Below are 22,724 nucleotides of genomic sequence, written 5' to 3'. Positions count from 1 at the left end.
AGCTGCAGAGTCTGGAGCCACAACACCCCTGAAAAGGCAGGAGCAACAAGAGACACGGGAATATTCTTGTAAACAGGAATATCCTCCTAAACATCTGCATCCCCAGGGTGGAGCATGCCTGGACATTTGGGGAGGCAGGAGCAGGGCTGGAGCTCAGCAGGCAACTAAGAAGCAGAAACAACAGCATCTTCAATGGACAGAAAGTATTATTTCTATAAAGTCATACATAATCAAGTTAATGATAATTCAAAAGCTTTACAGTTTATTCAAATTTGGAGAAGTTTTCATAAAATCGGCAAAAAAAAAATCATATTCTTTTTACCTCAGAAATCAACCTGACAAATGTCAAGTTCTTGCTCCATAGAACAGAGACCTAAAAAAATACCTCTAGGAAGACTTTTAAGATGTGTAAAATAATATTAGTCTTGTCCTCTGAAAATTTCTGGATTATTTCAACTAAAACACTCCCAAATAAAGAAACATAAAAACCAGCCCACATATAACATGAACATATTTAAAGTTTAATGATATTTTCAGCAACTAGAAGGAGTCATAGGCTAGAAATTACTGGGAAACTTTTATCATTAGCAGATGTATTACCTTATCAATGGTGTTGAAGAGGGAAATGATCCATTACTAAAACATGCAAAAATTACAAAAACTGTATCTGTAATATCTGCAAGTCCTGCAGGGCATTGCCTAACCTGCACCTGTACAAGTAGCAAATAGCACTTTTTGTTAGCTAAGCTGTTTTTAAATATTGATTTATAAAGACCTTTCTGCTGTTGATAGTAAATTGTCTATCACTCTGATGATTCTCCAGCTCTAGCACAAAAAAAAAGGTTGCAATAGGTCTTTGTATGGTCCAAATTTAAAAATAAAATTACAAATAATAAAATATCAATGTGTCTTTAAATTGTGTACATTTGCCAACAACACTTCATTCTTTGATAAGTGACAAAAGGTTGATAATTTTTTTTCAGCAGATTTTCTTCATAACAACAAAGCTATTAATATAACTCAACACAAGAAAAATATGCTTTGTTTCAGCCAAATCACTGGAAGAGCCCAGCAGAGGATAGTAGCACATATCTTATGGGTTTGACTGGCTGTGGTTTCATAGCTCTGATCAATAAACTAATTGAGCTGTGTCAAATTGGTCTTCTGGGCTTTTACTCCTATTAGAAGCAATTCATACTCAATTTTGGAACAAACAGAGAAGGCAGGCACAATGATGTCTCCTCTGTGAACAGCCTGGATGTACTGCACATCTTCTCTCTCATTTTCCCCTGTAGCTTATTCTGGTATTATAAATACAGTCCCCATGATCCTGAAGTTTCTTAAATTTTTACTTGATTGTAGTGAAACTCTCTTTTTAACCCTGCAACAGCTTTAAACATGTTGTTCTGCTCTACTAGTGTTCATCACCTACTTTTCTGATCTGAATCCTTCACTGCCTTGCCGAGGCAGTGACACATTTTTCACTTTCATTTATCAGGCCTTGCAAAATCTCAGTCCTGTGTTGTTTTCACTGGATGTTATTTTTGCTATACTATGCATGGGAAATCCAAATGTGAGGATCAATAATCTTTGCATTTTGATTAAAAGGCTGAGAGGAGATAATCAAGAACATGACTTTTATTTATTTACTTATTTATATATTTTTCTGGTGACTTTCAATTGCATTGAGATATCTCTGAACTGCATTTTGAAGACTTTACTACAGGAGTCTCTGCTCCAGGACTACTAGGACCTTTCAGCTTCACTATTGATTTAATAGCGTTTCCAGAGCTTCATTTCAAAACAAATTCCAGCAGGCATGCACAGATTGTCAACTTCCAGAAGCATTAAAAGTAAATGCAACAATGTCAGGGAAGGAATTCCTATACAGAGTGCTGTAGCTTCAGTTAGTCCAGCATCTGTCTAGGTCTTTTTTATCCCACATACAAATCCTTCTCATGTTGCCACTTATAACTGCACAGGTAAGTTTCCCTGGAGATTTGCAGTCCTGAGCATAGTAATGAGGAGTTCCCTTGAGAACCATGTTTGCCACAAGGGTCAGGATTTGGGTTTGTGCTTCCCTTTCCTCTGGTCTTCTGCTGTTTTGCATTAGGTGTACACAGAGTGATTTTCATGCCAAAGAACCTTGTGCAGTAGTGCAACAAAGAGATATGGGCAGATCCTCCTTAAGAAACTAAACTTCAGGAAGTGTTCCACTAGCACTTGCTCTATTTACGGGAAAAGGTTTTGTCCTTATGACCAGCAAAGACTTTAAAGTATGTTAATTTTAATAACAACGCTAAACCTTTTATTCTGTCATAATGAAATAATCAGTATATTCTACTGCTGCAAGCTGTACAAACATTTGAGTATAATATTATGACTTTAGTTCTTAGAGATACAGGTATTAAGGAAAGAAATTTTATTTGTGTTTGCAAAGTTTGCTAGGATTTGATGTTGAAAAAAGTCTGAAATGTTTTGACTTTCCTGGTAGCAAGAACAGTTCTTCAAATTGTTTTCTTTGAGTTCTGAGTTTTGGGAGTTTTTTGAGAAAGGAGACCATCTTTTGTACTTTTGTACACTTAATATATGGACTTTCTAGAAGTTCTTTTTGAGGTCAGAGGTAGGATGTAAAACTACTTTTGTGACTACTTTTTTTGTTTCTCAACTGCACTTTTCTGGAGAGATAAATGTAACATTTAGCAAATTCACCCTGACAGTTTTACTGTTCCACCCACACACAGTGATTCCTCCACTAAAGAGTTAACTGGAGCTTTTGCCGGTCAGTACTACTACCTTTCCTATCAACAAATAATAACCTTTAACCTGCCTCTAGAAGTGATTTAAACCTGCACTAACTGAAATACTGACTACCTAGAAAGGTTGTGATGGGAAGACCCCTGAGTTATACTCTGGCAGAAGCACATTTACCATGAACAGAGGACATGGAGAAAATCAATCAGCTGTCATTACTTCTCTAGGAACATCCCATAATTCTTGCAAAGAACAGGTAAGTTGTCCTGCAATTCACCCAACTGATGGGAAAGACTTCATAGGACATTTAACACAAAAAACCTTACACTTTACCATCAAGGCATGTAAGCAGAAGTAAAGAGAATATGGAAACAATTTCCTGAGGAAATGTTTAAACCTACGATAAACTAAACCCAGTGGGTGCCGTTCACCCAGTTTGTTCTGGGTAATAGGAGGTAGTCCTGTGGACTGGCTGGCTGTGCTACACTTACTGCTATGCCAGCACCTTAGTAAGTATTTGCCAACACTTACCAGACTTTTCTCTTTGAGCACCCAGCAGCAGCTGATTAAAATGACTGAACACCGGCATCTTAAAGTCAAAGTAGCATGTAATTGCCAAATAGGACATGAGATTTAGGAGTATATTAGCACAACAAAGAGACCCAATGCATCTTTTTCTGTATGAGCTCAGAGGGCCTATCCATTGCTCCAGTATGGTCCAGCCTGTTTTTTCCCCTAGACTGGGAGAGCTAGGATGCTTGATGGCGGATAGGTAAGATTCAGTTGTGAATGTTTTGTTATTTATTAAAGACTCAAGTCAACTGATAACTAATATATCAAAGAATTTTTGAGTAGTAAAATGTATATAGAATAATTATTGGAAGAATTGAATAAAATTATGAGGCAAAAAATAGACTGTCACAGATTTTGTACCTAAAAAATCATGCTTTGTTTTCCCAAAGAACATGACATTACAACATTAATTTATGTGGCAATTTCTCCCATAAGTTTAGGAGTGGGTCCAGTCTCCACTCTCCAGCTCAATAAATCTGTAATGAAAACCAGTGTAATGCCCAACGTATTAGTAAATCCATACTTCTATCCTTTCTACATGTGTTCATTCTTTATTAATGTACCAAAAACTTTTCCCTTACAAACTGGTAGAAGACCAACAATGAATAAATCATTCAAATAAGCCTTTTAGCAGAGCTGTATATTAATGATGATCATCAATATCTGACATTCCCTCAGGAAGAAATTCAGTTTTTAAAGTTATTTGTTTTAAGAAACATTTGGGCAACAGGTATTCTTGTTGCTTCAAAACAACAGCAGGGAGTCTGAAGCATACTGTTAACACCCTCTTGAGTAGATGTGACTACATTTTCAACCTATTGAAATTCCTGCTGTGTTGCCTTGTATTTAATCACAGTCTTTATTGGCATTTCTTCATTGTAACTGCACTTTATTCATTTATTCACTTAAATGTTTATACAAAATTGAATATCTAAAACTGTGGCAACATCTTTTATGAGCAACAAATAAAAATTAATCCTGCTTGCATTGCATGTGCACATCTATTCAACAGATGCCCTGTTATTGTTTGATAGATGCCTGTGCCAGAAAAAGAGCTAGAAGCATATTCTGTTTAGTTTAGAAATAATTGGTTCTTAAAAGATTTTCAGTTTTCTATTTATCAGATACATGAACGTATGTTTATGCATACACTCATTTCATAGTAAGAGTGTCATTTGTACTTTCTACAGTAAGAATTCTGATTATTTGCCACAGTCAGAATTCTGACTAAATGGAAGCATAACAGATCAGAGTCTTCACTGCTATTTTCATTTCACAGTCTATTTTCATTTTTCATAAAGAAAGAATGGGTCCAGTACGGGCTGACTGAGAGTATGAACAGTGTTTCTCACAATTATGTAAAAAAAAAAAAAAAGAGTAAGTCCTTAATATTAAATCACTTCTGTTTTCCTTGTAATTTTTTTTTCCATTTTCTGCCAGGAAATAAAACCAAAAAGGTTTACAACCTTTGACCACCACCATGCAACTAAGCCATAGTGCTAAGTACCACATCCAGTTGTTTTCTTGAATGCCTGCAGGAATAGTAACCCCTTCACCTCCCTAGACTGCCCATTCCAATGCTTAATCACCCTTTCAGGGAAAAAATTCTTCCTGATGTCCAACCTGAACCTCCTCTAGTGCAACTTGAGGCCATTTCCGCTTGTCTTGTTGCTGGTTGCCTTTGAGAAGAGGTCAACCCCCATAAGCAGTCAGAATTTTATCTGTTCTCAAATGAGGGAGATTTGGTCCACTACTAGCTGGACTAAATATTCCCAAAAGGCATGTCTCACAGCAGAAATCCTTTTGTTCTGCAAGCCAATGTCTCAAACTGGGCATTGTAAAGAGAGGACATGTTACATCTTCAATAACGAGACCCATGAATAATTTCTATGCATGTAACTCCAGAGCCTTTTCTCTGACTTCTTTCATCTGGAAGGATGTGTCTGGGAATTTTGTCTAGCACAATTATTTCCTCTTGCAGCACTCTGGGCCCTCATCAGAACTGAGCTGCTACAGGTACATTGTTTATCTCACATTTTAAATGCTGACCCCAAAAGAGAATTTCTGGGGGAAAAAATAAATTCAGGAATCAAGAACAGGGGTTTTGGTCAAACAACTGCTTCTTCAGGCACTTAATTTTGAAATTGCCTCACGGTAATAACATAAAGACCCTCCTTTTTGTCAACAAAATCCCTATGGCACTTAATTACTTGATTCGCCACAGCGAACAGTTCTGTGTCTCTTTTGTGCCTAAAACACAGTGTGACTCACAAGAATCTCTACTCTTCCTTAGCTGTGGCATCCTGCTCTAGAGCATACGCTAACCACATGGCATAAACCCACAGGAGAAGACACCCCTTACCACTCAAAAATCAACATACTCATTTGCACTGACCTTGAGCCAGGGAGAATACACTTCAATTAGCAGACCAGGAATTTGAGAATTGGCTTGGAGTAAATATTTAAAGTGTTTACAGAAATAAGAATGACACAATCACCAGAGATTAATATTAGTATTACACATCATATTCTACAGCTTGATAGCAAATATGGGATGGCAAATGGGGGCTGAAACTTCTGCCTGATCTGTGGGTGGTTTAGCCCTTTACAAAATCTTCAGTACGTAAATCTGGGAAAGAATGAATGCACAAAGGTGTGCACTCTATCTCTATCCAGAGGTTGGATTTACACATCTCTATATCATAAAAGGGGTTTGAAGTGAAGCTCTTCACTTCAGCAACTCCTCCTAATTACCTTAGAAGTTCTGTACACTGAGTTTTGTGAATCCTGTTTTGAACTACCTTTCTGGTCATTAAAGTACTTCTCTAATCATTGTGTGGAAATTGTACTTACCTAACTTGTGGCTGGGGATGCTGGTAAGTAGAACTAAAGAGGCAGTTTGGCTCACTGCTGCACTGAACCAAAATTCCCTGTGTGAGTCCAGGCCTAAGAGATTATCATTAAGCAGGGAAAAAATCCTCCTTAAAACAGTATTTCATGCAGTAATTTCAGACTGATGGAACTATTTCTGAGAATATAAACTACTCAAAGTAATGGCGATAAGGAATTAAATGGCAACTAGAAGCAAGCTATGGACTCATATTTTAGGGCCACCAGAGGCCACTAAGGTCATCACATCCAACCTGCTGCCTAGTGCAGACCAAATAATTTTATCTAATAGTTCCTGCAGTGAACAAAAATATTCTTTCTTGTGGTGCAAGTTAGTGTTACTTTTAGCCGAGCAAAAATGTAGACCTTAAGAAAACATCCATTTTTGATCTAAACACTTCCGGCTTGAATAAGTCCTTCTCCAATTAAAGAAAAAAAAAAACAAAAACAAACACCAAAACAAGTGTTCACATTGCTACTAACTGGAAGGTAAAGAAACAAGGACTGTAGTTTTCTGAATTAATAAAAACTGTGAGTTGCACAGAGACCATAGAGTCCAGTATCAGCCAAAGATGATTTTTTTTATTTCCTTTATTCTTCTATTCATCACTGAGATTTTAAAGTAGGTTAATTCTGGAGATTGAAAGGGTTTTCCTAGTAATTCACAACAGCATAACTTTGAACATATTCCAAAACCATGGCAACTAATAGATATCTTTCACTATCTTAGTCATGCTTTGGAGCAAACTCAATGTCTAAAACATGCTCTAAAATACTGACCAACACAATGCACTATAATGTGAACCTTTTATGACTAATATTATGCTTACCAATAACTAAAGGCAAATAAGTACCAATAAGTAACAGTAAGTGACATCTTGAAATTCAATTTATATCCTACAAAAAAAAGAAAAAACCTTATCCTCGGTACATGGTACATAACTTTGCCAAAAGAAGTCTTATTCTGCTGACACTTATACTAAAATAAATAAGTAAAGAAAAGAAAATGCTAAGATAATCCAAGAGTGATCATAAAATGGATCACAGTCATATTTCAAATACATATATATACACATATATAACACATACAGTAGCTGAATATGAAATAATAATGGAGGGAATTTTATCTTAACACTGCAGTGTGTCTCAGAAGATCCACCACATAGGTCTCTGTCATAAAGAGACAGTCCAGAGACTGTTTCAGATGAGAATTTGTTCTATCACACTAATGGGATGTGAGGTTACATGTCCAAAGGAACAAATAACTGTGAGAGAGAAAATTGCCAAGGTCATTTGACTCCCTCCTGGAATTTGTTTCAGTAATTTAGAGTGAATGGAGTATCAAAAACTTGGAGATGACTTAAGAAAATCTAATTACATCCAAGAAACTGTTGACTCCTCTGCTACCAAAGTTTAAGGATAAATTCCCAACTACCATTGTACCCCTGTGTAGCCTCCCTCATCAATATTCTGTGGTAGGATAGAAGAAAGCTTCTATTGAGTGACTCCTCTTTCACTCTTGCTTCAGCCCAGCATGAATAATCTAATACAGGAGAAAAAATAATTGATACTAGTCACAGAGCCCCTTATCTTTGATTACCCTATCCATGGAGAAGTTTAGGGTTTGAACTACAAATGTTTGAGTCTCAAAATAATGTCTGGTCTTCCTGATCTGCAACCTTCCCCCATCACTCCATTTTGATATGCCATAATTACCAATGGTAGCTCAAAAGCTGTCATGGAGTTTATTTCTGGTAATTTCAAACCAAGAAAAAGTCCTTTGTATGGCTCTATCCTGAGCAGACGGGTATCAGTTCGGCTAGTAGAAAATGCTAAAGAAGGGATGTCAAACTTTAGACAAGCTTGAAAAAATTTAAACCTGATGATATTTTGTATCAAAAATGCCTCCTGATTTGGCTGTCAAGCAGAGTAAAGCTTAATTGTTTCAGCGTGAATTAACGCAGTTCTGAGTAAGGTGAACCTTCATTTAGTGCATCATTGTTCTGTGGTAAAATGATGATCTTCTGTCAAGTAAAAGGATTTGATTGCGAACAGAAAACAGTACAATGAGCAGAACATCCAGAGGAGAGCTCACAAAGAACAGATGATGTTCAGTGAATGTTGGTAACCACCTTCTTTCTTTGACCAAAACACCAGATTGCATTTCTGAAATGTGCCAGAAAGCATTCTTTGACTATCGGCAGCCAGGAACCTAAGTTATTTTCATTAATGCTTCATTTGTGGTATGAATGTTTTTTGTTAAAAGTATGTTAAGTGAGGAGAAGAAAGTGTTATTTTCAATCCTCAAAAACCCCAAGAAATGGCAAAGCTATGTCTCCAGTCACTCCTATGAAAAGATTTAAGAGATGCCTGCTGAACAGTTGTCTCAGACTTCCAAATCTCTACTTAGATTGGCAACCTCTTCATAAGGCCTTACAATACATTTACTTCTCAATAATCACTGCTTCCTTTGAATCATGATTTACTACTTCTATGTATACCAAAAGACTACTTTACAGAAGATAACCTTCTGCTATTCAGGTGGAATGTGTAAAATGTACGTTTTCATATTCCTTTGTGCCTTCTGTAATGCCATTCATTACGCAAGAGCAGTGATGTTGCACATGTTGTATATTGCTACAGTGTAAGATGGTTTGCAGTCAATGCCATCAGCTGGAAAGCATGTGATCCCAGCTCAACAGTTTGCCAGGGATTGTGCGATCCTCAGGGATGTTACAGACTCACAAGATTTGAAATACAGAGACATTTTACACAGTGCTTTGTGGTGCCTGCTGAGTGGTTTCCTGGAGGTTGCATGAATTCACCACACTAATGAACTGATGGCAGTAAACAATAGTCATTTCAGTACTATTAAAGATGCTTTTTTCCTTTGGGTACGAATGAGTAACTGCCAGTGACTTTAAAGAGAGGTACTAGTCTGAACCTAGGATCTAATTCTGTGCAGTTTGGTTTTACTCTATTTCTTAGTGGTTTCAGTGCTAGTCCAAGGACCTAGATCATGTTTTCAGGTGTCTGTTTATGTCTCCAGCAAAACTTCTTTATCAAAATGCTCTATCAGCATCCTCATGGCCTTATCTCCCAAATGCAGATGTTTTCACATGCAAATACCCTCAGCATACTGGAAGGTCAACATCAAAAAAGGAAACAACTACATTCCACAGGTAGCCTGTGCAAGGCTACATATGGGAAGATTGCTGCTGATGATCCTCCAAATCAAGGTCTGCACAGAGGTAACACACCAGAGCACTGCACATGGTGCTCAGTTTTCCTCTTCTAAAATTTTGCTGTGCTGGTGGAGGTCACTATAAACTCTTAAACACTGTGGTTGACATGCAGATGTGGAGCCAGAGTCTGCCCACACTGTGACAAGTAGGGAACCAGCATGGCTTACATTCTCACTACAAGTGGCCTAGCAAAGATCCTCCTTCTCTTGGTCTCATGGTCCAGCCTACATTTATCTATTGATTTATAGAAAAGCTTGGGCCAAAATAATCCAATTCACTGAATTTATTCCGTAGAGTCATGAATGTAGGCCAAAAAAAAAAAAAAAAAGAAAAAAAGAAAGAAGCCAATCTAGTTGGTGAGATATAAATTCCACCTTGCAACCACTGCAGTAGGAGTCTCACTCTTGGAAATTCATAGGAAATTATTCAACATTAGAAATCAGAATGTTGGACAGCTCATTATACTTTTAAGATTACCATCTATATTGCATTTAATGACTGGTACCACCCCAAGAGCTCTGAAGCTGTATCTTTACCATGATTATTTTCTCCTCACCATTGGGATTACCCTGAGCAGTTTTGCAGCAGCAGTGAGCTGGCAGAAGGGGGTTTTACCCCTCGCGTGCCGACACAAAGAAGCCCGGAGGTCAACGCTGAAACCCCTCTGGAAGGCGGCACTCAGTGCCCAGCACACAATGAAAAAGGGGTAGAGCTCCTCACCCAAAGGGGCTGTACCTTCCTGTCCCTGTCAGGCAGGCACACAGGGAAGGCAAAGAAGTAAAGAGAGGGGACTCTCCGTATGAGTTCCACACAAGTTTATTCCCACGAAAAAACAGGGATGAAGAGACCAATTGGTGGGAGGGTCCAGGGATCTTATACTGGGTACAGAATAGGTGGGGAAAGGGATCTCAGCCAATGGGATAGGGGCAAGTAGGTGGGATTGACAGGAAGGGCACCAATGGGAACAACACAAAGGAGGGACTTAGGGAAGGATCCAATGGGATGTCAAGGAACAAGGAACTTTCTAGAGCTAATATATATTACAGAAGGAAAATGAATATACATAACTTCATACATAACACAGGAGGACAAAGTATTAACCAATTGGGAGAAAACATGCAAAAGACAGAACAAGGGGATCATGGGTTCTCCGCATGACTGAAAGTTACATGCTAAACTTGGGTTGCTGACCACCACAGCTGGTTGTCTGAATTCTCCTCAGGAGACAGAGTGGCTGGAGCCACTTACACTACCACAGTAGCCTAGTCTTAACCTAGTTACAGCCTGGTCTCCAAGAGTAGATTAACCTGATCTAATTTTAGATTCTCAAATGAGGTAACTAGTGTATGCCTGTAGTCAAGCACATGCAGTATCCCCATGGCTAGCGACAGGTTACAGGTTTTTAATAACTGCAAGGACTCAGGATGAGGTTTTTCTGACTCTTCCTGTCTGCTCTTGCCTTTGCCAATAGAAAGGTTTGTTCCAGTTTACATAGTTGAAACTGCAATTTCCTAATGACCAGGCGGACATCACCTAATTTATTTTAGCCCTTCTTAGCTCTGCATAATTTCATGCTACAGCACCTATTGCTGTTTTAATGTTGATATATGTCCTGTAAATAATAGATATTGGTTACAGGTAGCTATTCTGGTAGTTAGTCTCAGTAGAATAAAGCATCTGTGGTTTCAGAATAACAATGTGGTGTAGTGCACTACAAGTGCAGGAGTGGGCACAGAAGTGTGGCCCAAGCACAGAGGCTTCAGGGCTCTGCACAGCTTGCCTGTTATCCACATCTGAGCACTAATGGAATGAAGCTCCTGAAGCTCAACGAAACTGATTTCAGGAGTCACCAAGAGCACAAGTATCTGGCATATACAATATACCCCATATAGAATTAAATTTAGAAGTAATTTGAAATTGCAAGCTAAAGAAGAAAGACCATAAGTGTAGGATTTCTTGGAAAGCTGCAGTAGCCTCAAATTTACACTTGGTTGAGGAGGAAAAAATTATCAGCATCCCTCTCCTCATGGCAAATGTCTTGAGATGCTGAGTATTCAAGTAACCCGACTATTGAAATAAAGGGGAAAAGCAATGGCATACAGTCACTGGGGAAAATAAAAATGAGTGTAAGATAATTCAGAAGAAAGATTTTTTTGTAAATAGTCAACCCAAGACTTATGGAGACTGATTTTTAACAGTGCTGAGTGCTCACATCACTGTATATATACTGTTGTATATATACAACATAGGTCAAGTATACTTTGACCTGTGTTGTATATATAGAAAGTACTGTAGCAATCCTAAGTGTTCTGACATTAAGGCTGTAAGGGCTATCTTTTAAGATATATTTAGGCACCAAAAATCATGCCTATAGGGATTTTCTCAGAAGACATGGGAAATAAGATCCCTAACACCCATGAGTCAGGGTTAGCATATCCTTAAGCTAATGATATCCTCAAACTAATTTGCTTACCTGCACTTTTACGGGTTTGAAAATATCTGTAGCCATGTAATTGAAAGTTGGCAGCTTGAATTTGTATTTTTGACAGGGCAGTCAGGAAGAAACATCAAACTAAAGGTTTTGAAGCATTCAGAAAAAGTGTGAAAGCTATTGAAACATCTTAGCACCTGATCATGGGCAGGTTTACCCCCCAGTAGAATGGATAATACAGACAAAATACAGCTCAAGCTACAGCTAGTCAGGAAAATCAAGCCTGTGAAGAGGATTTTGAGGGACAGGATCTGTGTTTTTCTTCCTCTTTTATTTTTTTAAAATATGTGAGTACAGCTAAAAAATTATTTTGAAATGTACCGATATCCTTAAGAAAATCTTCCAAAATTTCTTCACAAAATTTTCTCAGACAGAGTGACTTCAAGACCTTGAGAGACTTATTGTCAGGTTTGCTATCCTGATTCACAACCTACTTAGGTGAATCAAACAGAAGTTTAAAAGGCAACTTGATCAGAGTTCGTAAGAACCCAGAGGAAAAGACTTCGGATATTTGGGACACTTTAATCTGACAGACAACAGCATAAAAAGATTTTAGTTTCCAGGTAAGTTAAAGACAGAAAAGCAAAAATTAGGAAGAAGAGATTTTATGAAGAATGGCAGTTAATCATTGTTGCAGCTTGCCAAGATAAGTGGCAAACTTATCATAACTGAGTCTTTAATTCAAGGTTGAATGACTTTCCAAAGGATGGGATGCAAACAATACATTTTGGGGCTAGATAGAAAAGGAGAAAAAAACTTCCTGAGGGAGAACGTTTTCTGTCCTGTGATATGCATACATCCAGGCTAAGTCTGTGTCATCCCTTGGCTTAAAATGAACGTATTTATACTTGGCTGCCTTTCATGATGAACAAGAGATGGATGCATACCACAGAATTTACAGTATGCATTCACTGAACTTAGCATGGAGCATTCATCTTTTGGCCATACAGTATGCCTTTTTCCTTGGAAAATTAATTACAGTTAATTATCATGACTCATATCTGCAATGCTTCTTAATATGTATAAACTAAAATGCTGTCCTAGAATTCTGTTCTATCATAATTGAATGAAAAAAAGATCAAAGATGAAGAAAAAGTACTATACAGTGTGAAAATTGTTTACATTCAAGAATGTACAATGACATTTCTGTTTTTTGCATCTGCTGTCATTTGCTTGCATTTGCTTTCAATGTCATTATTTCCAAATATTTGAAGTTTTCAGATGTTCCAGAGACTATATTCCTTACCAAGCGTAATATAAATAATAATAATAGATTTTGTAACAGACTTTTTTCCCCCAGAATTAAACATAAATATACATATACAAATGTAAGTAAAAGAATGTGAGCCATTAGCTTTGAAAGGATTGTATCATTTTGTATCAACCATAAATTTACATCCGAACTGTATGTTCCTAAAATTCAATGAGGCTTAAAAGATAGTTGGGAAACCTTGACAGAGAACAAGTCATTCTATATTGGACACTCCCTTGGGGACATTTTAGTCAATTAAGAGTGGTCACAATTGAAATGGTAGCAACAGAAAAAAAGGGGAAGAGAAATTTCTCATGCAAGTTACTTTGAAACTCTTGTGTTTCAAAAATCCACATATCCACTGGCTTTCCCCTGAATAAAATTCCGGAGGGGGACTTAGAGTTCATATAAATTCTGCCAGTGGCATCTAGACTCTGATTTGTAATATGTTATTAAGCTAGGCATTAAAAAGAACATGACAGGACCTAATCTTGCCACTTGTTATTTGTGCTGAAGATAGTCCTCTTACATTCACATAACTCAGTTTCATCAGACATATTAGTTATATATTCAATATTATTCAAATAAAGAGGAGGAAATAAACTGGAGGTGGGATGGGAGTACTGCTTCTTTTCCAAATTCATCAGTTAGTTTTGCAAGAGAGATTTTCTTTCTCCACAGACCTTGCCTCTCTTACATCCCTAGATTATCACAACTACAACAGTAATTATGCAAATTAATACTTTTTAATATTCTGACTCATCTTTTGCTTTGAGGTTTAGTAGTACCTCCCAGGTTTTTGGAAAGTATTTCCTCAGGAGAGTGAATTAAACTGGAATATTGACATCCAGGGTGACTGATAATTTTTTGAACGCACCAATGGAGTTCTGGAGTTTGTCAATGTTCAAAATGTATTAATTACTGTATGCATTTTATTGAAGTAGATCTTGGTGGAAAAAATTTTAATCACTGTCTAACTTGTTCTTCAATCTTATGCACTCAAAAAAAACATGAAACTTTTCCAAATGTACTTTCCTGTAAGTTTCAATCTGTTATATGCAACTAGATTTTGTCACTATTATTTCTCTAATGGTTCAAAAAGTATACAAGAAATTTTATGTACTTAAACCCACGTAAACAATTCAAAGTATTGTCCTACTTTCTCTGCAAATTTGCAAACAATATTCAAACAAAACTTACCATTAGCTGTCATGAAAACCTTTGACTGTATGCCTACTTGATGTAGAGGTTTCCTAAACTCCAAGTGTTCTTTTTCACTGCATCGCCTGCATCTCCCGTGGTCAGCACAAAGGCAGCCTTTCAAATCCCTCTGTGGGCTACTAACTTTGGCTTGTCTACGTACACAAACTCATGGCTGCTTCCCACTCCATTGCATATTTTTCCAACATCAAAGGAATCTGATGCTTTGCATATCTCCCAGCTATCTAGCCCACGTGATTACAGGATTTGGAGCTGATGCATTGTTGTTGTTACTAGCTACTAGCTGAAACCATACTGGTAGCCCACAACTCTATTGTCCTACATACTGTAAAATGTGAGAAAAAGATGGTTTGTGGTTCCAAACACCTAACGGTCCTTCCAGACAAATGAGAGAAGCCAGGAATCTAAGAGAACAGTGCAAAAGAAGGAGTCAGATCTATAATTAATCATTAGCAGTTGTAACTGATACTGAAGGAAAACACTCTAAGCGAACAGAGGATTAACTCTCACATGGGCATAAAGACTTTTAAAGTTTAATCTGTCCATTCAAGAACATTGTAAATTGAGTCACTATGGAGTTAAATGCTTTTACTTCTCTCCAATAGTTTCATCACATATATACAGAACAGCCTGTTCAAGTGGAAAATGTCCCTGCCCAGCACAGGGAGGGTTGCAACTGATCTGTAAGGTCCCTGCCAACCCAAACCATTCTATAAGTGACTTTATGTTTCAAATAGAAAACATGTCCATTTTTCTAACTGTAGGCTCTGCCCAGCCAGACTGGGCTCTCACACAAAAAGACTGTATTTCTATTCCCCTCAGCGTTAGTAGCAAAAATGGCCAGACCAGCTGGGTCCGTATTTTCTCCCAGTAATGCACTCAATAACAGTTTCTATATTCTGCTGCCGGTACCAAATTGAAATTCAGCTATGCCTACATTGCATATTTCTGTGGGCATAGCCCTGTGATCCACTGATAGGAAAATGTCTTACAGAAGCTTCTGTCATAAGCATACTTCCATTTAAAAAAGAAAAGCTAAACAAAACAACTCACAACAAACTAGACTTTTTAGCTGTTAAATCTGTTCAGCTTCTTAGCTTGTTTAATTCAAAGGTAAGCAAATAAAGTATGCAATACATAGCTTTCACAAGAGAAGCTGCATCCTTGTTTAGAAAGGGTTACTGCAAAGGCACACTACTGTAGAAATAACTTTAAATCATTCCTCGTGAAGACATGGCCCTTAGTGGACAATTCTGTTGATGATCCACTGAACAGACGAGAGTTTGCAGCACAGTTGTATTGACTTGGTAGCACTGGGTAATTTTTGAAGAAATTGGTAGATTCTTTGTTTCCAAAACCACCAGATTTAATACTGAACTAATACAGAAACAAATCTGTTGAAGTTTTTGTGCTCCCTTTTTCCTTCATTAAGCTTCATTTTAGTGTACCACTGCTGAAATATATATATATATGAAGTATCAACAATATAATACTGGTGCACAAGATAAGAGTCAAGGCAGGAAAAAGGCAGGAGAAATCTATAATTAGATTTTTCTCAGTGCATCCATCTTCATTTATCCAAGAGGCCAAAGTCATTATTATTTACTCAAGAATCTCCTTGGAGAGTAGAACTGTAAAGATTTACTGCATATTATGAGAATCTGTAAGTATATTGAAGTTCCCTAGTTCAATTATTTGTCCCTTTTATGTTCGATTAAAATGGGAAGAAAGTTATACCAATGTCTATATGTTTTGTTTCTGATTATATCTTCCCTCTCCTAAGTTGTTCCTGTAATGGAAAAGGGGTAACTATACTTCATTTCTTCTCTCACACTTTTTTCACCAGCTGATATAAGCTTGCCTGAAAAGTTCTTTGTGTTTGGTAAGGGAAGATGATCAAATTTTTTAAGAAATTCATGACAGGAAATCTTTACTGGAGCAGTTGTACATTTCACAGCCATTCTTTGAGCTCAGTGGAGCATGAGGCTTAGATGCAATAACGTCTCTTTAAAAATAGTGGTACCCCAGACCAGTCTAGATTCAAGAATGAAGTCCTTGATTTGTCTTGGCCTGTTACAGCAAAACACTTTTTCAGGATCAGTCCTATGAGTCATAGTGCAAAGGCATTTAATTTAAAATTTTAAATCTGATTATCCTGTATAATATGAGACGGCTGTTTAGGCAACAGCCTTATTCAACAAAAAAGGTACTATGCACATGCACATGAAAAAATCCCAAATCCAAGCCCAAACCTAAAAGCACCCTAGTTCACAACAGATTACTTATCCTTACTTAATCTTTGTTTATCCTTGATAAAACATATAGGGCAAACAAAATCTTCTGTGAGTAAAAGAAAGCTGTAATATATTATCTACATTTCCATACAAAAAATTTTAGCATTTTATTTTCTCTAAAATAAAGACATTAGCAAACAGTATAAATGTGCCTAAAAAGACAGACTTAAACCGCTCAGGTATCAGTGTGTTCAACCTGCTGCAAAGCAAAAACTAAGAGCATGGAGCTCTCTCTCAGATTCAAATACTAACAATATTTTATGTCTTTTTTTAAACATAAACCCAAAGCCTCAGCCTGGATTCAGTTCTTGCTGTACAGTACAGTTCTTGTCCAGATCTAGAATCCTACTCCTTGTCCACAGCTTTGCAAACTGCACCGAGTCCCTGCGCTCAAAGTCATTAAGGCTGATAGCACAGCTCCAGGTACTGGTATTAGGCAATCTAGCTGCAGAAACAGGGCCAAGTCTAAGGCAAGCCATAACTTGAGGACTCTTTGCAGTTGCGAGGAAGCTGAAGGGGGTTTACCCCTCGCGTGCTGACAAAAGGAAGCCTGGAGGTCAAAGCTACAACCCCTCTGGAAGGTGGCAATCCCTGCTGAGACACACAAAAGGAAGGGGTAGAGCTCCTCACCCAAGGGAGCTTTCCTCCTGTTGCTGGAATGAAGACACAAAGGCAAAGAAGAAAGAAAGGGGACTCTCCATATGCGTTCCACACAGACCCACTACAGCGAAGAACAAGGACAAAAAGTCAAATTCTTGACAGCATCCAGGGATTTTATACTGGGTACAGATAGGCGGGGAGAGGGATAGGGTAGGGTACAGATAGGCGGGGAGAGGGATTACAGCCAATGGGATAAGGACAAGTAGGTGGGGTTGACAGCAAGGGAACCAATGGGAACAACACAAAGGAGGGACTTAGGGAAGGATCCAATGGGGCGTCGAGGAACAAGGAACTTTCTAGAGCTAATATATATTAAACAAGGGAAATGAATATACATAACTTCATACATAAAACAGGAGGACAAAGTATTAACCAATCAGAGGAAAACATACAAAAGGCAGAACAAGGGGATCATGGGTTCTCACCATGAGTGAAAGTTACATACTAAACTTGGGTTGTTGACCATCGCAGCTGGTTGTCTGAGTTCTCCTCAGGCAAACAGAGTGGCTGGAGCCAGCTGCACCGCCACAATAACTAATGAGTGTCAAGAACAGCAAGCCAGGGATGATAGATTTTTAAATGATGCACTTAACCCCCAAGCCCACAATCAATTACAAACAGTTAAATGCAGATGGGACTCCCACAAGGTCCTGAGTCCTTCAAAAGGAATGCGGACAAAAAGAGGAGTCCTATCCTTGCAAATACTGATGGGACTAACTTCATGGAAACAACATCAGTGGAAGAGCACACTATTAGGTACAGCATGTAAGATTTTAGTCAGCTCTTATATGTTCTTACTTTAAAAACCTCTCATATAAATACTCAGATCATGTTAGATAAAAAGTAAGTATTTTTCTTTTTCTACTTGATTTTGGTAAGTATCTACTTTTGCAGTTGGGGAACTGATTGAGAATGGAATTGTTCCTTTTGTTTTACTTTTGTAATATTGTTCTGTTTCTTTTGACCCTGACAGTATCATGCTTTTTTACTTTTAAAATATCTATTAATATCCACATTTTCCATTATGTGGATAAAACCTATTACTGTGCTCTCAGAAAATATTTTGGATCCTTCAGAAGACAGCATAAGCATATTTCCAGTCTAAGGTGGCAAGCTCAGCAGCCAGTGTTTGCAAAGGCAATTTATATAGCAACAGTATTATCACAAAGGGCTTACATTTTATCTTCAATTAGAAAAAAAAAATGTTTACTGCAATTACAAAGGTTTTATAGAAGAGATGAATCTAAGAATAAACCAGTTCACTACAATGACTTTGAAATGTAAAGGTTAATATTTGTATTCTTCATAAGCAAAATTCTACTATAATTTAAAAACAGATAAATCCCTGTACATAAACATAAATCCTTGCACAAATATATAAAGAGCATGCAAGAATCTGAAGCAAGCCCTGTAATTTCCTGAAGAACTGACCAATTTTCAACAAAATAATTTTGGTGAAAAGAATTCTGTGGGCATATATGAGCTTGCTTTAATGCAAACTATATTTGTAGTCAAAGATAGAAGAGCTAAAGCCATTCATCTGAGAAAAGACAGGACCTCAATGGTTCATTTCCTATTCTGAATCTCAGTGGAAAAAACGTTTACGCTCAGTCTCTCATCTCTCAGGAATGACTCTAACTACCAGGCTACTATTACACTAGTACATTGTCCCTACTGAAGTAATTCATCAGGACCTAGAGAACAAGTGAGGAACAACAAAAAAAAAAATCTATATTAAAAACTACATGAAATATAATAAACTCCTGTATTAACTATGTTTTAAAAGTGTAAGACAATTTCTTTGCCATTCATGCTAGATAAGCTGATGTCATTATGTATAGTGAGCCCAAATCTTTCCCACTGCCCAATTTCCCTTCTCTGACTGCTTCCATTTCTCTTGACAGCCTAGATTCTGTGCTGGAGAAGGCAAAGAGCAGGTGGGGGGAGGGACAAACACAGGCAAAATAGCAAAAATCTGCAAGTTAAAGGGGTGCTTAGATCTAATCCCAGGACTGAAACCAGAGAAGAAAAAAAACACTGAAAGATTAATTTGTTGAGTTCCTTTGCAGGCAACAATTGCTCAAAATGAAACTGAGTTCTTATTCTACTGGCTTTAGCAATGCCCAAAATTGGACCTGTAATTTCCCTCCCCTCTCTTACTTGTATTTGGTAGCTTCGTTGAGCCTACAGAGATGTAAGATATCCTCTAGCCAGGGGCTCTAATCTGCCTTCTAGGACATATTTTTGCCAATAGCTGCAGGGAAACAGAGACTGGTCCCTGACCTTCTCTCAATAGTCTTATGAAAAAAGATGTATATTTTAGTACCTTTTCCTGTTCCCTGGGAGTAATTTTTCTTGTTCCCAGGGAGTTCTTACCAGAATAGCTGCACTCAGAAATACCTTCACGCCAACAGCAAGCTCACAGGAGTTTGAACCAATTCCCATTACGGTTATAGAAGTATTTGTATTGTCTACAGTTAATTTTGGGTCAGGCCTCTCCTTCTGAATAAACCTGTTAGAAGACCAGACCTACTCTCTAAGTGACTACAGCCCTTACAGCAAATCAGCAGTTTGTGGAGCTACGTGGAAATCTACCCAATCTCTCTCTTTCCTGGCTTCACAAGTGGGAGCTGTTGATACCTGCACGACTCCTGGTACAAGGCAGAGCAGAAGAGCACAGTAAGTTAATCTGCAAGCCATTCAGAAACGTCTAGGACAGAGGCAGTGACACCAGGGAATCATATGTCTGCACTGAACGTCTAGTAAATTGTTTACTTGGAGCGTTGATGAGCAACGTGCAAATGAACCTCTGAAGCAACTACTTGTCAGGTAAGGATACTAACGTGCTCTAATAAAAAGCAGTATGTTCTCATCATTGCCGTATTTTTTCCCCAAACGTACTTGCAGCACGTTTATATAATGCAGGGAGAGTTCAGGGCAAGGATAAAGAGTTGATAGCCAGCTTTTGGTGTGCTCGTTTATTTGACTCGCTTGATTCATAGGTCTCCTCTTTACACAATGTACTCTGAGCTGTTTTTTCTTTTATTTTTAATGTTCAGTTATTACTCTTGATCCTGAATAAACATCCAAGAAATCCTCTAGGTTTCAAGAGCAAGCTTGACAGACTGCTTTTAAGAACTAATCCAGTGTATGGTTTGTTTCTCATACAGTCAATGATTATTGTATTCTATGTTTTCCTCTTGTTTACCCCCTTTTTTTCCCTACCACAGAACCGTTTTTTTTTCCTCTTGCCGTGTGGGGAAAAAAAAAAAAAAAAAAAAAAAAAAAAAAGAAGAAGAAGAAGAAAGGAAGAGCAGGATAGGAAAGCTCTAGCAGTGCTTTTTCTATAGGGGCTGTGCGGGGAGTGAGGGAACAGGGCTGGGAATCTCCTGCCCGTCAGAGGAGCGGGTCGCCCTTCCCGGGGGCAGGGAGGGGGGAAGAGGAAAGGGGGAATTGTGTGAATGCGCAGCAGGGGCAGCATCACGCCTGCCGTGGCCCCGGGGAGCTCCGGGGACACCCTGCGGCGGAGGGCGCGGGGAGGCGACCGCGGGGGGACGGCAGCTCCGCGGCCGGGGTCGCGAAGGGGCTGAGGAATGGCGGGATGGATGGATGAGGGATGAAGGATAACCGGGGGAAGGGATGGAGGGGTGAAGGACGGATGGATGGGAGGATGCGGGATGCAGGGATGAGGGATGGAGGGAGACGGCGTAGAAGAATGAGAAAATGAAGGCTGAAGGACGAAGGGATGGAAGCACCGAAGGACAGAGGGCTGCCAGAGCAAGCGCCCGAGCTTCCCAGCTGCTCCCCCTGCGCTGCGCGCCCCCGCGCCGCTCCCGGTCCCCCCCCTCCCCGCTCCGCCGCTGCGCGTGCCCGCGCCCGGGGCTGACTCTCCCTCGCATCCTCCTCCGGCGGCGGCGACGGCGGCAGCGCCGGGGATGGGCAGCGAGAGCGCGCCCAGGAGCAGCCCGGGCCCCGCCGCTCCCCCCTGCTCCCGCGCCCGCTGCTGCTCCTGCCCCGCCGCCCCCCGCGCTCCGGGGGCAGCGCCGCCGCCGCGCCATCCGCAGCCCCCGCCTCGGACGGGTGAGTCACCGGGCCCTAAGCCCTCGCCCCGAAAAGCACCTGCCCTGCATCCCCCCCCATTCCGCTCCCGCGCCTCCCATCCCGGAGCCGCCCCGGGATGAGCGCTGGGGGAGCAGGGGGGCCGCGGGGGAGGCTCCGCGCTCACCCCCTGCCCCAGCCCGGAGGGTCCCGGCCCGCGCTCCCGCCCCCTCCGCGGGTGCTGAAGGTCCGCGGGGCAGCGGGGATGTCCCCGCGGCTCCGCCGGGATGCGCGGAAAGGGGCTCCCGCCCTGCTGCCCCTCCTGGGCACCGCTGTCCATTCCCACGGGGATTTCGCACAAGGGTGCACGGAGACCCCGACAGCCCCGGTCCCCCGCGGCGGCCAGGAGACCCCTGAGCCCCCTGAGCCCGCACCCCCGGACGCCCGGGGCGGCTCGGGGAGGGGGCAGAGCCTTAACTTTTGCAAGGGACCATTTGGAGGTGGGGAAGGAGGACCCAGCAGAATTGGCGGCTTCCCCGGAGTCGCCCCGGAGGGAGGTGGCAGAGGGTCCCGGTCCTCCTCCCGGAGCCGCCGGGTGAAGCGAAGCGCGGCCCTTCCCGCGGGGTTCGGGAGGCGGCTTCGGGCAGGGCTCAGCGCTCAAATGGACTTTTCTAACATCCCCCCCCTCCCTCCCAAATAATTAAATAAATAAAGTGACGGGGGCGGGTAGAAGTCTGTGCTTGCTCTGCTTTCGCTGCTCAGAGCCGCGAGTGCAAACGACGGGATGCTGTGTCTGAAAAGGGTTTTCTGGTTTTTATGTGTCATGATGCACACGGCTGGTGGTAGCTAGTATAGTAACTATCTGTATCCCAATAGTTCCCTATCGAAGGGTTGTTATGGCAGCAGCGCTCCCCGCTTCTTTTATTTTTTTATCTCTGGCACAGAGTAATGTTAAAGACCTGGAAACTGCCTCAATTAAAAAAAAAAAAATAAAAAAAAAAGGCAGCCTCTTGCCTCTTTGCCAAATAGCCAACAAGTACAAATATCAGATTCACACTCAATCTTCACTCCCTTCTCCAGAAGCTGGTGCTGTGATAACGTTTATGACTGGAGGAGTCTGGGGGAAAATGTCTTTCCCCCCACACCCAATCCCTGCATTTTGTTAAATTTTGTCGGAATTTTTCCTTGGTTGTGGCTTGTGCTTTTTCATGTGTTTCACTGATACTTTTTCATACTGTTGTTTCTTACAGAGGATCCCTTGGTCCTGCATTACACTAAAGGGTAAAGGGATTCAAGTGGTCTCACAT

The 22,724-nt window shown here is 40.1% G+C and overlaps 1 protein-coding gene across 1 annotated transcript in view; it reads left to right on the top strand.

Moving 5' to 3' along the window:
* Positions 1–21,314: 21,314 nt before the first annotated feature.
* The window catches only part of FUT9 (fucosyltransferase 9), a gene marked incomplete at both ends in the record, with an annotated part of 93,759 nt that continues 92,349 nt past the window's right edge, over positions 21,315–22,724 (top strand). The window contains one exon of the mRNA XM_082303054.1: positions 21,315–21,459. Within this exon, the coding sequence (XP_082159180.1) occupies positions 21,315–21,459 (145 nt within the window). The remainder of the gene's footprint in view (positions 21,460–22,724) is intronic.

The sequence above is a fragment of the Coloeus monedula genome (assembly GCF_965178545.1).
Source record: "Coloeus monedula genome assembly, chromosome: 2".
In the NCBI taxonomy this organism is placed as follows: domain Eukaryota; kingdom Metazoa; phylum Chordata; class Aves; order Passeriformes; family Corvidae; genus Coloeus; species Coloeus monedula.
This window is presented reverse-complemented; position numbering and strand designations above follow the sequence as displayed.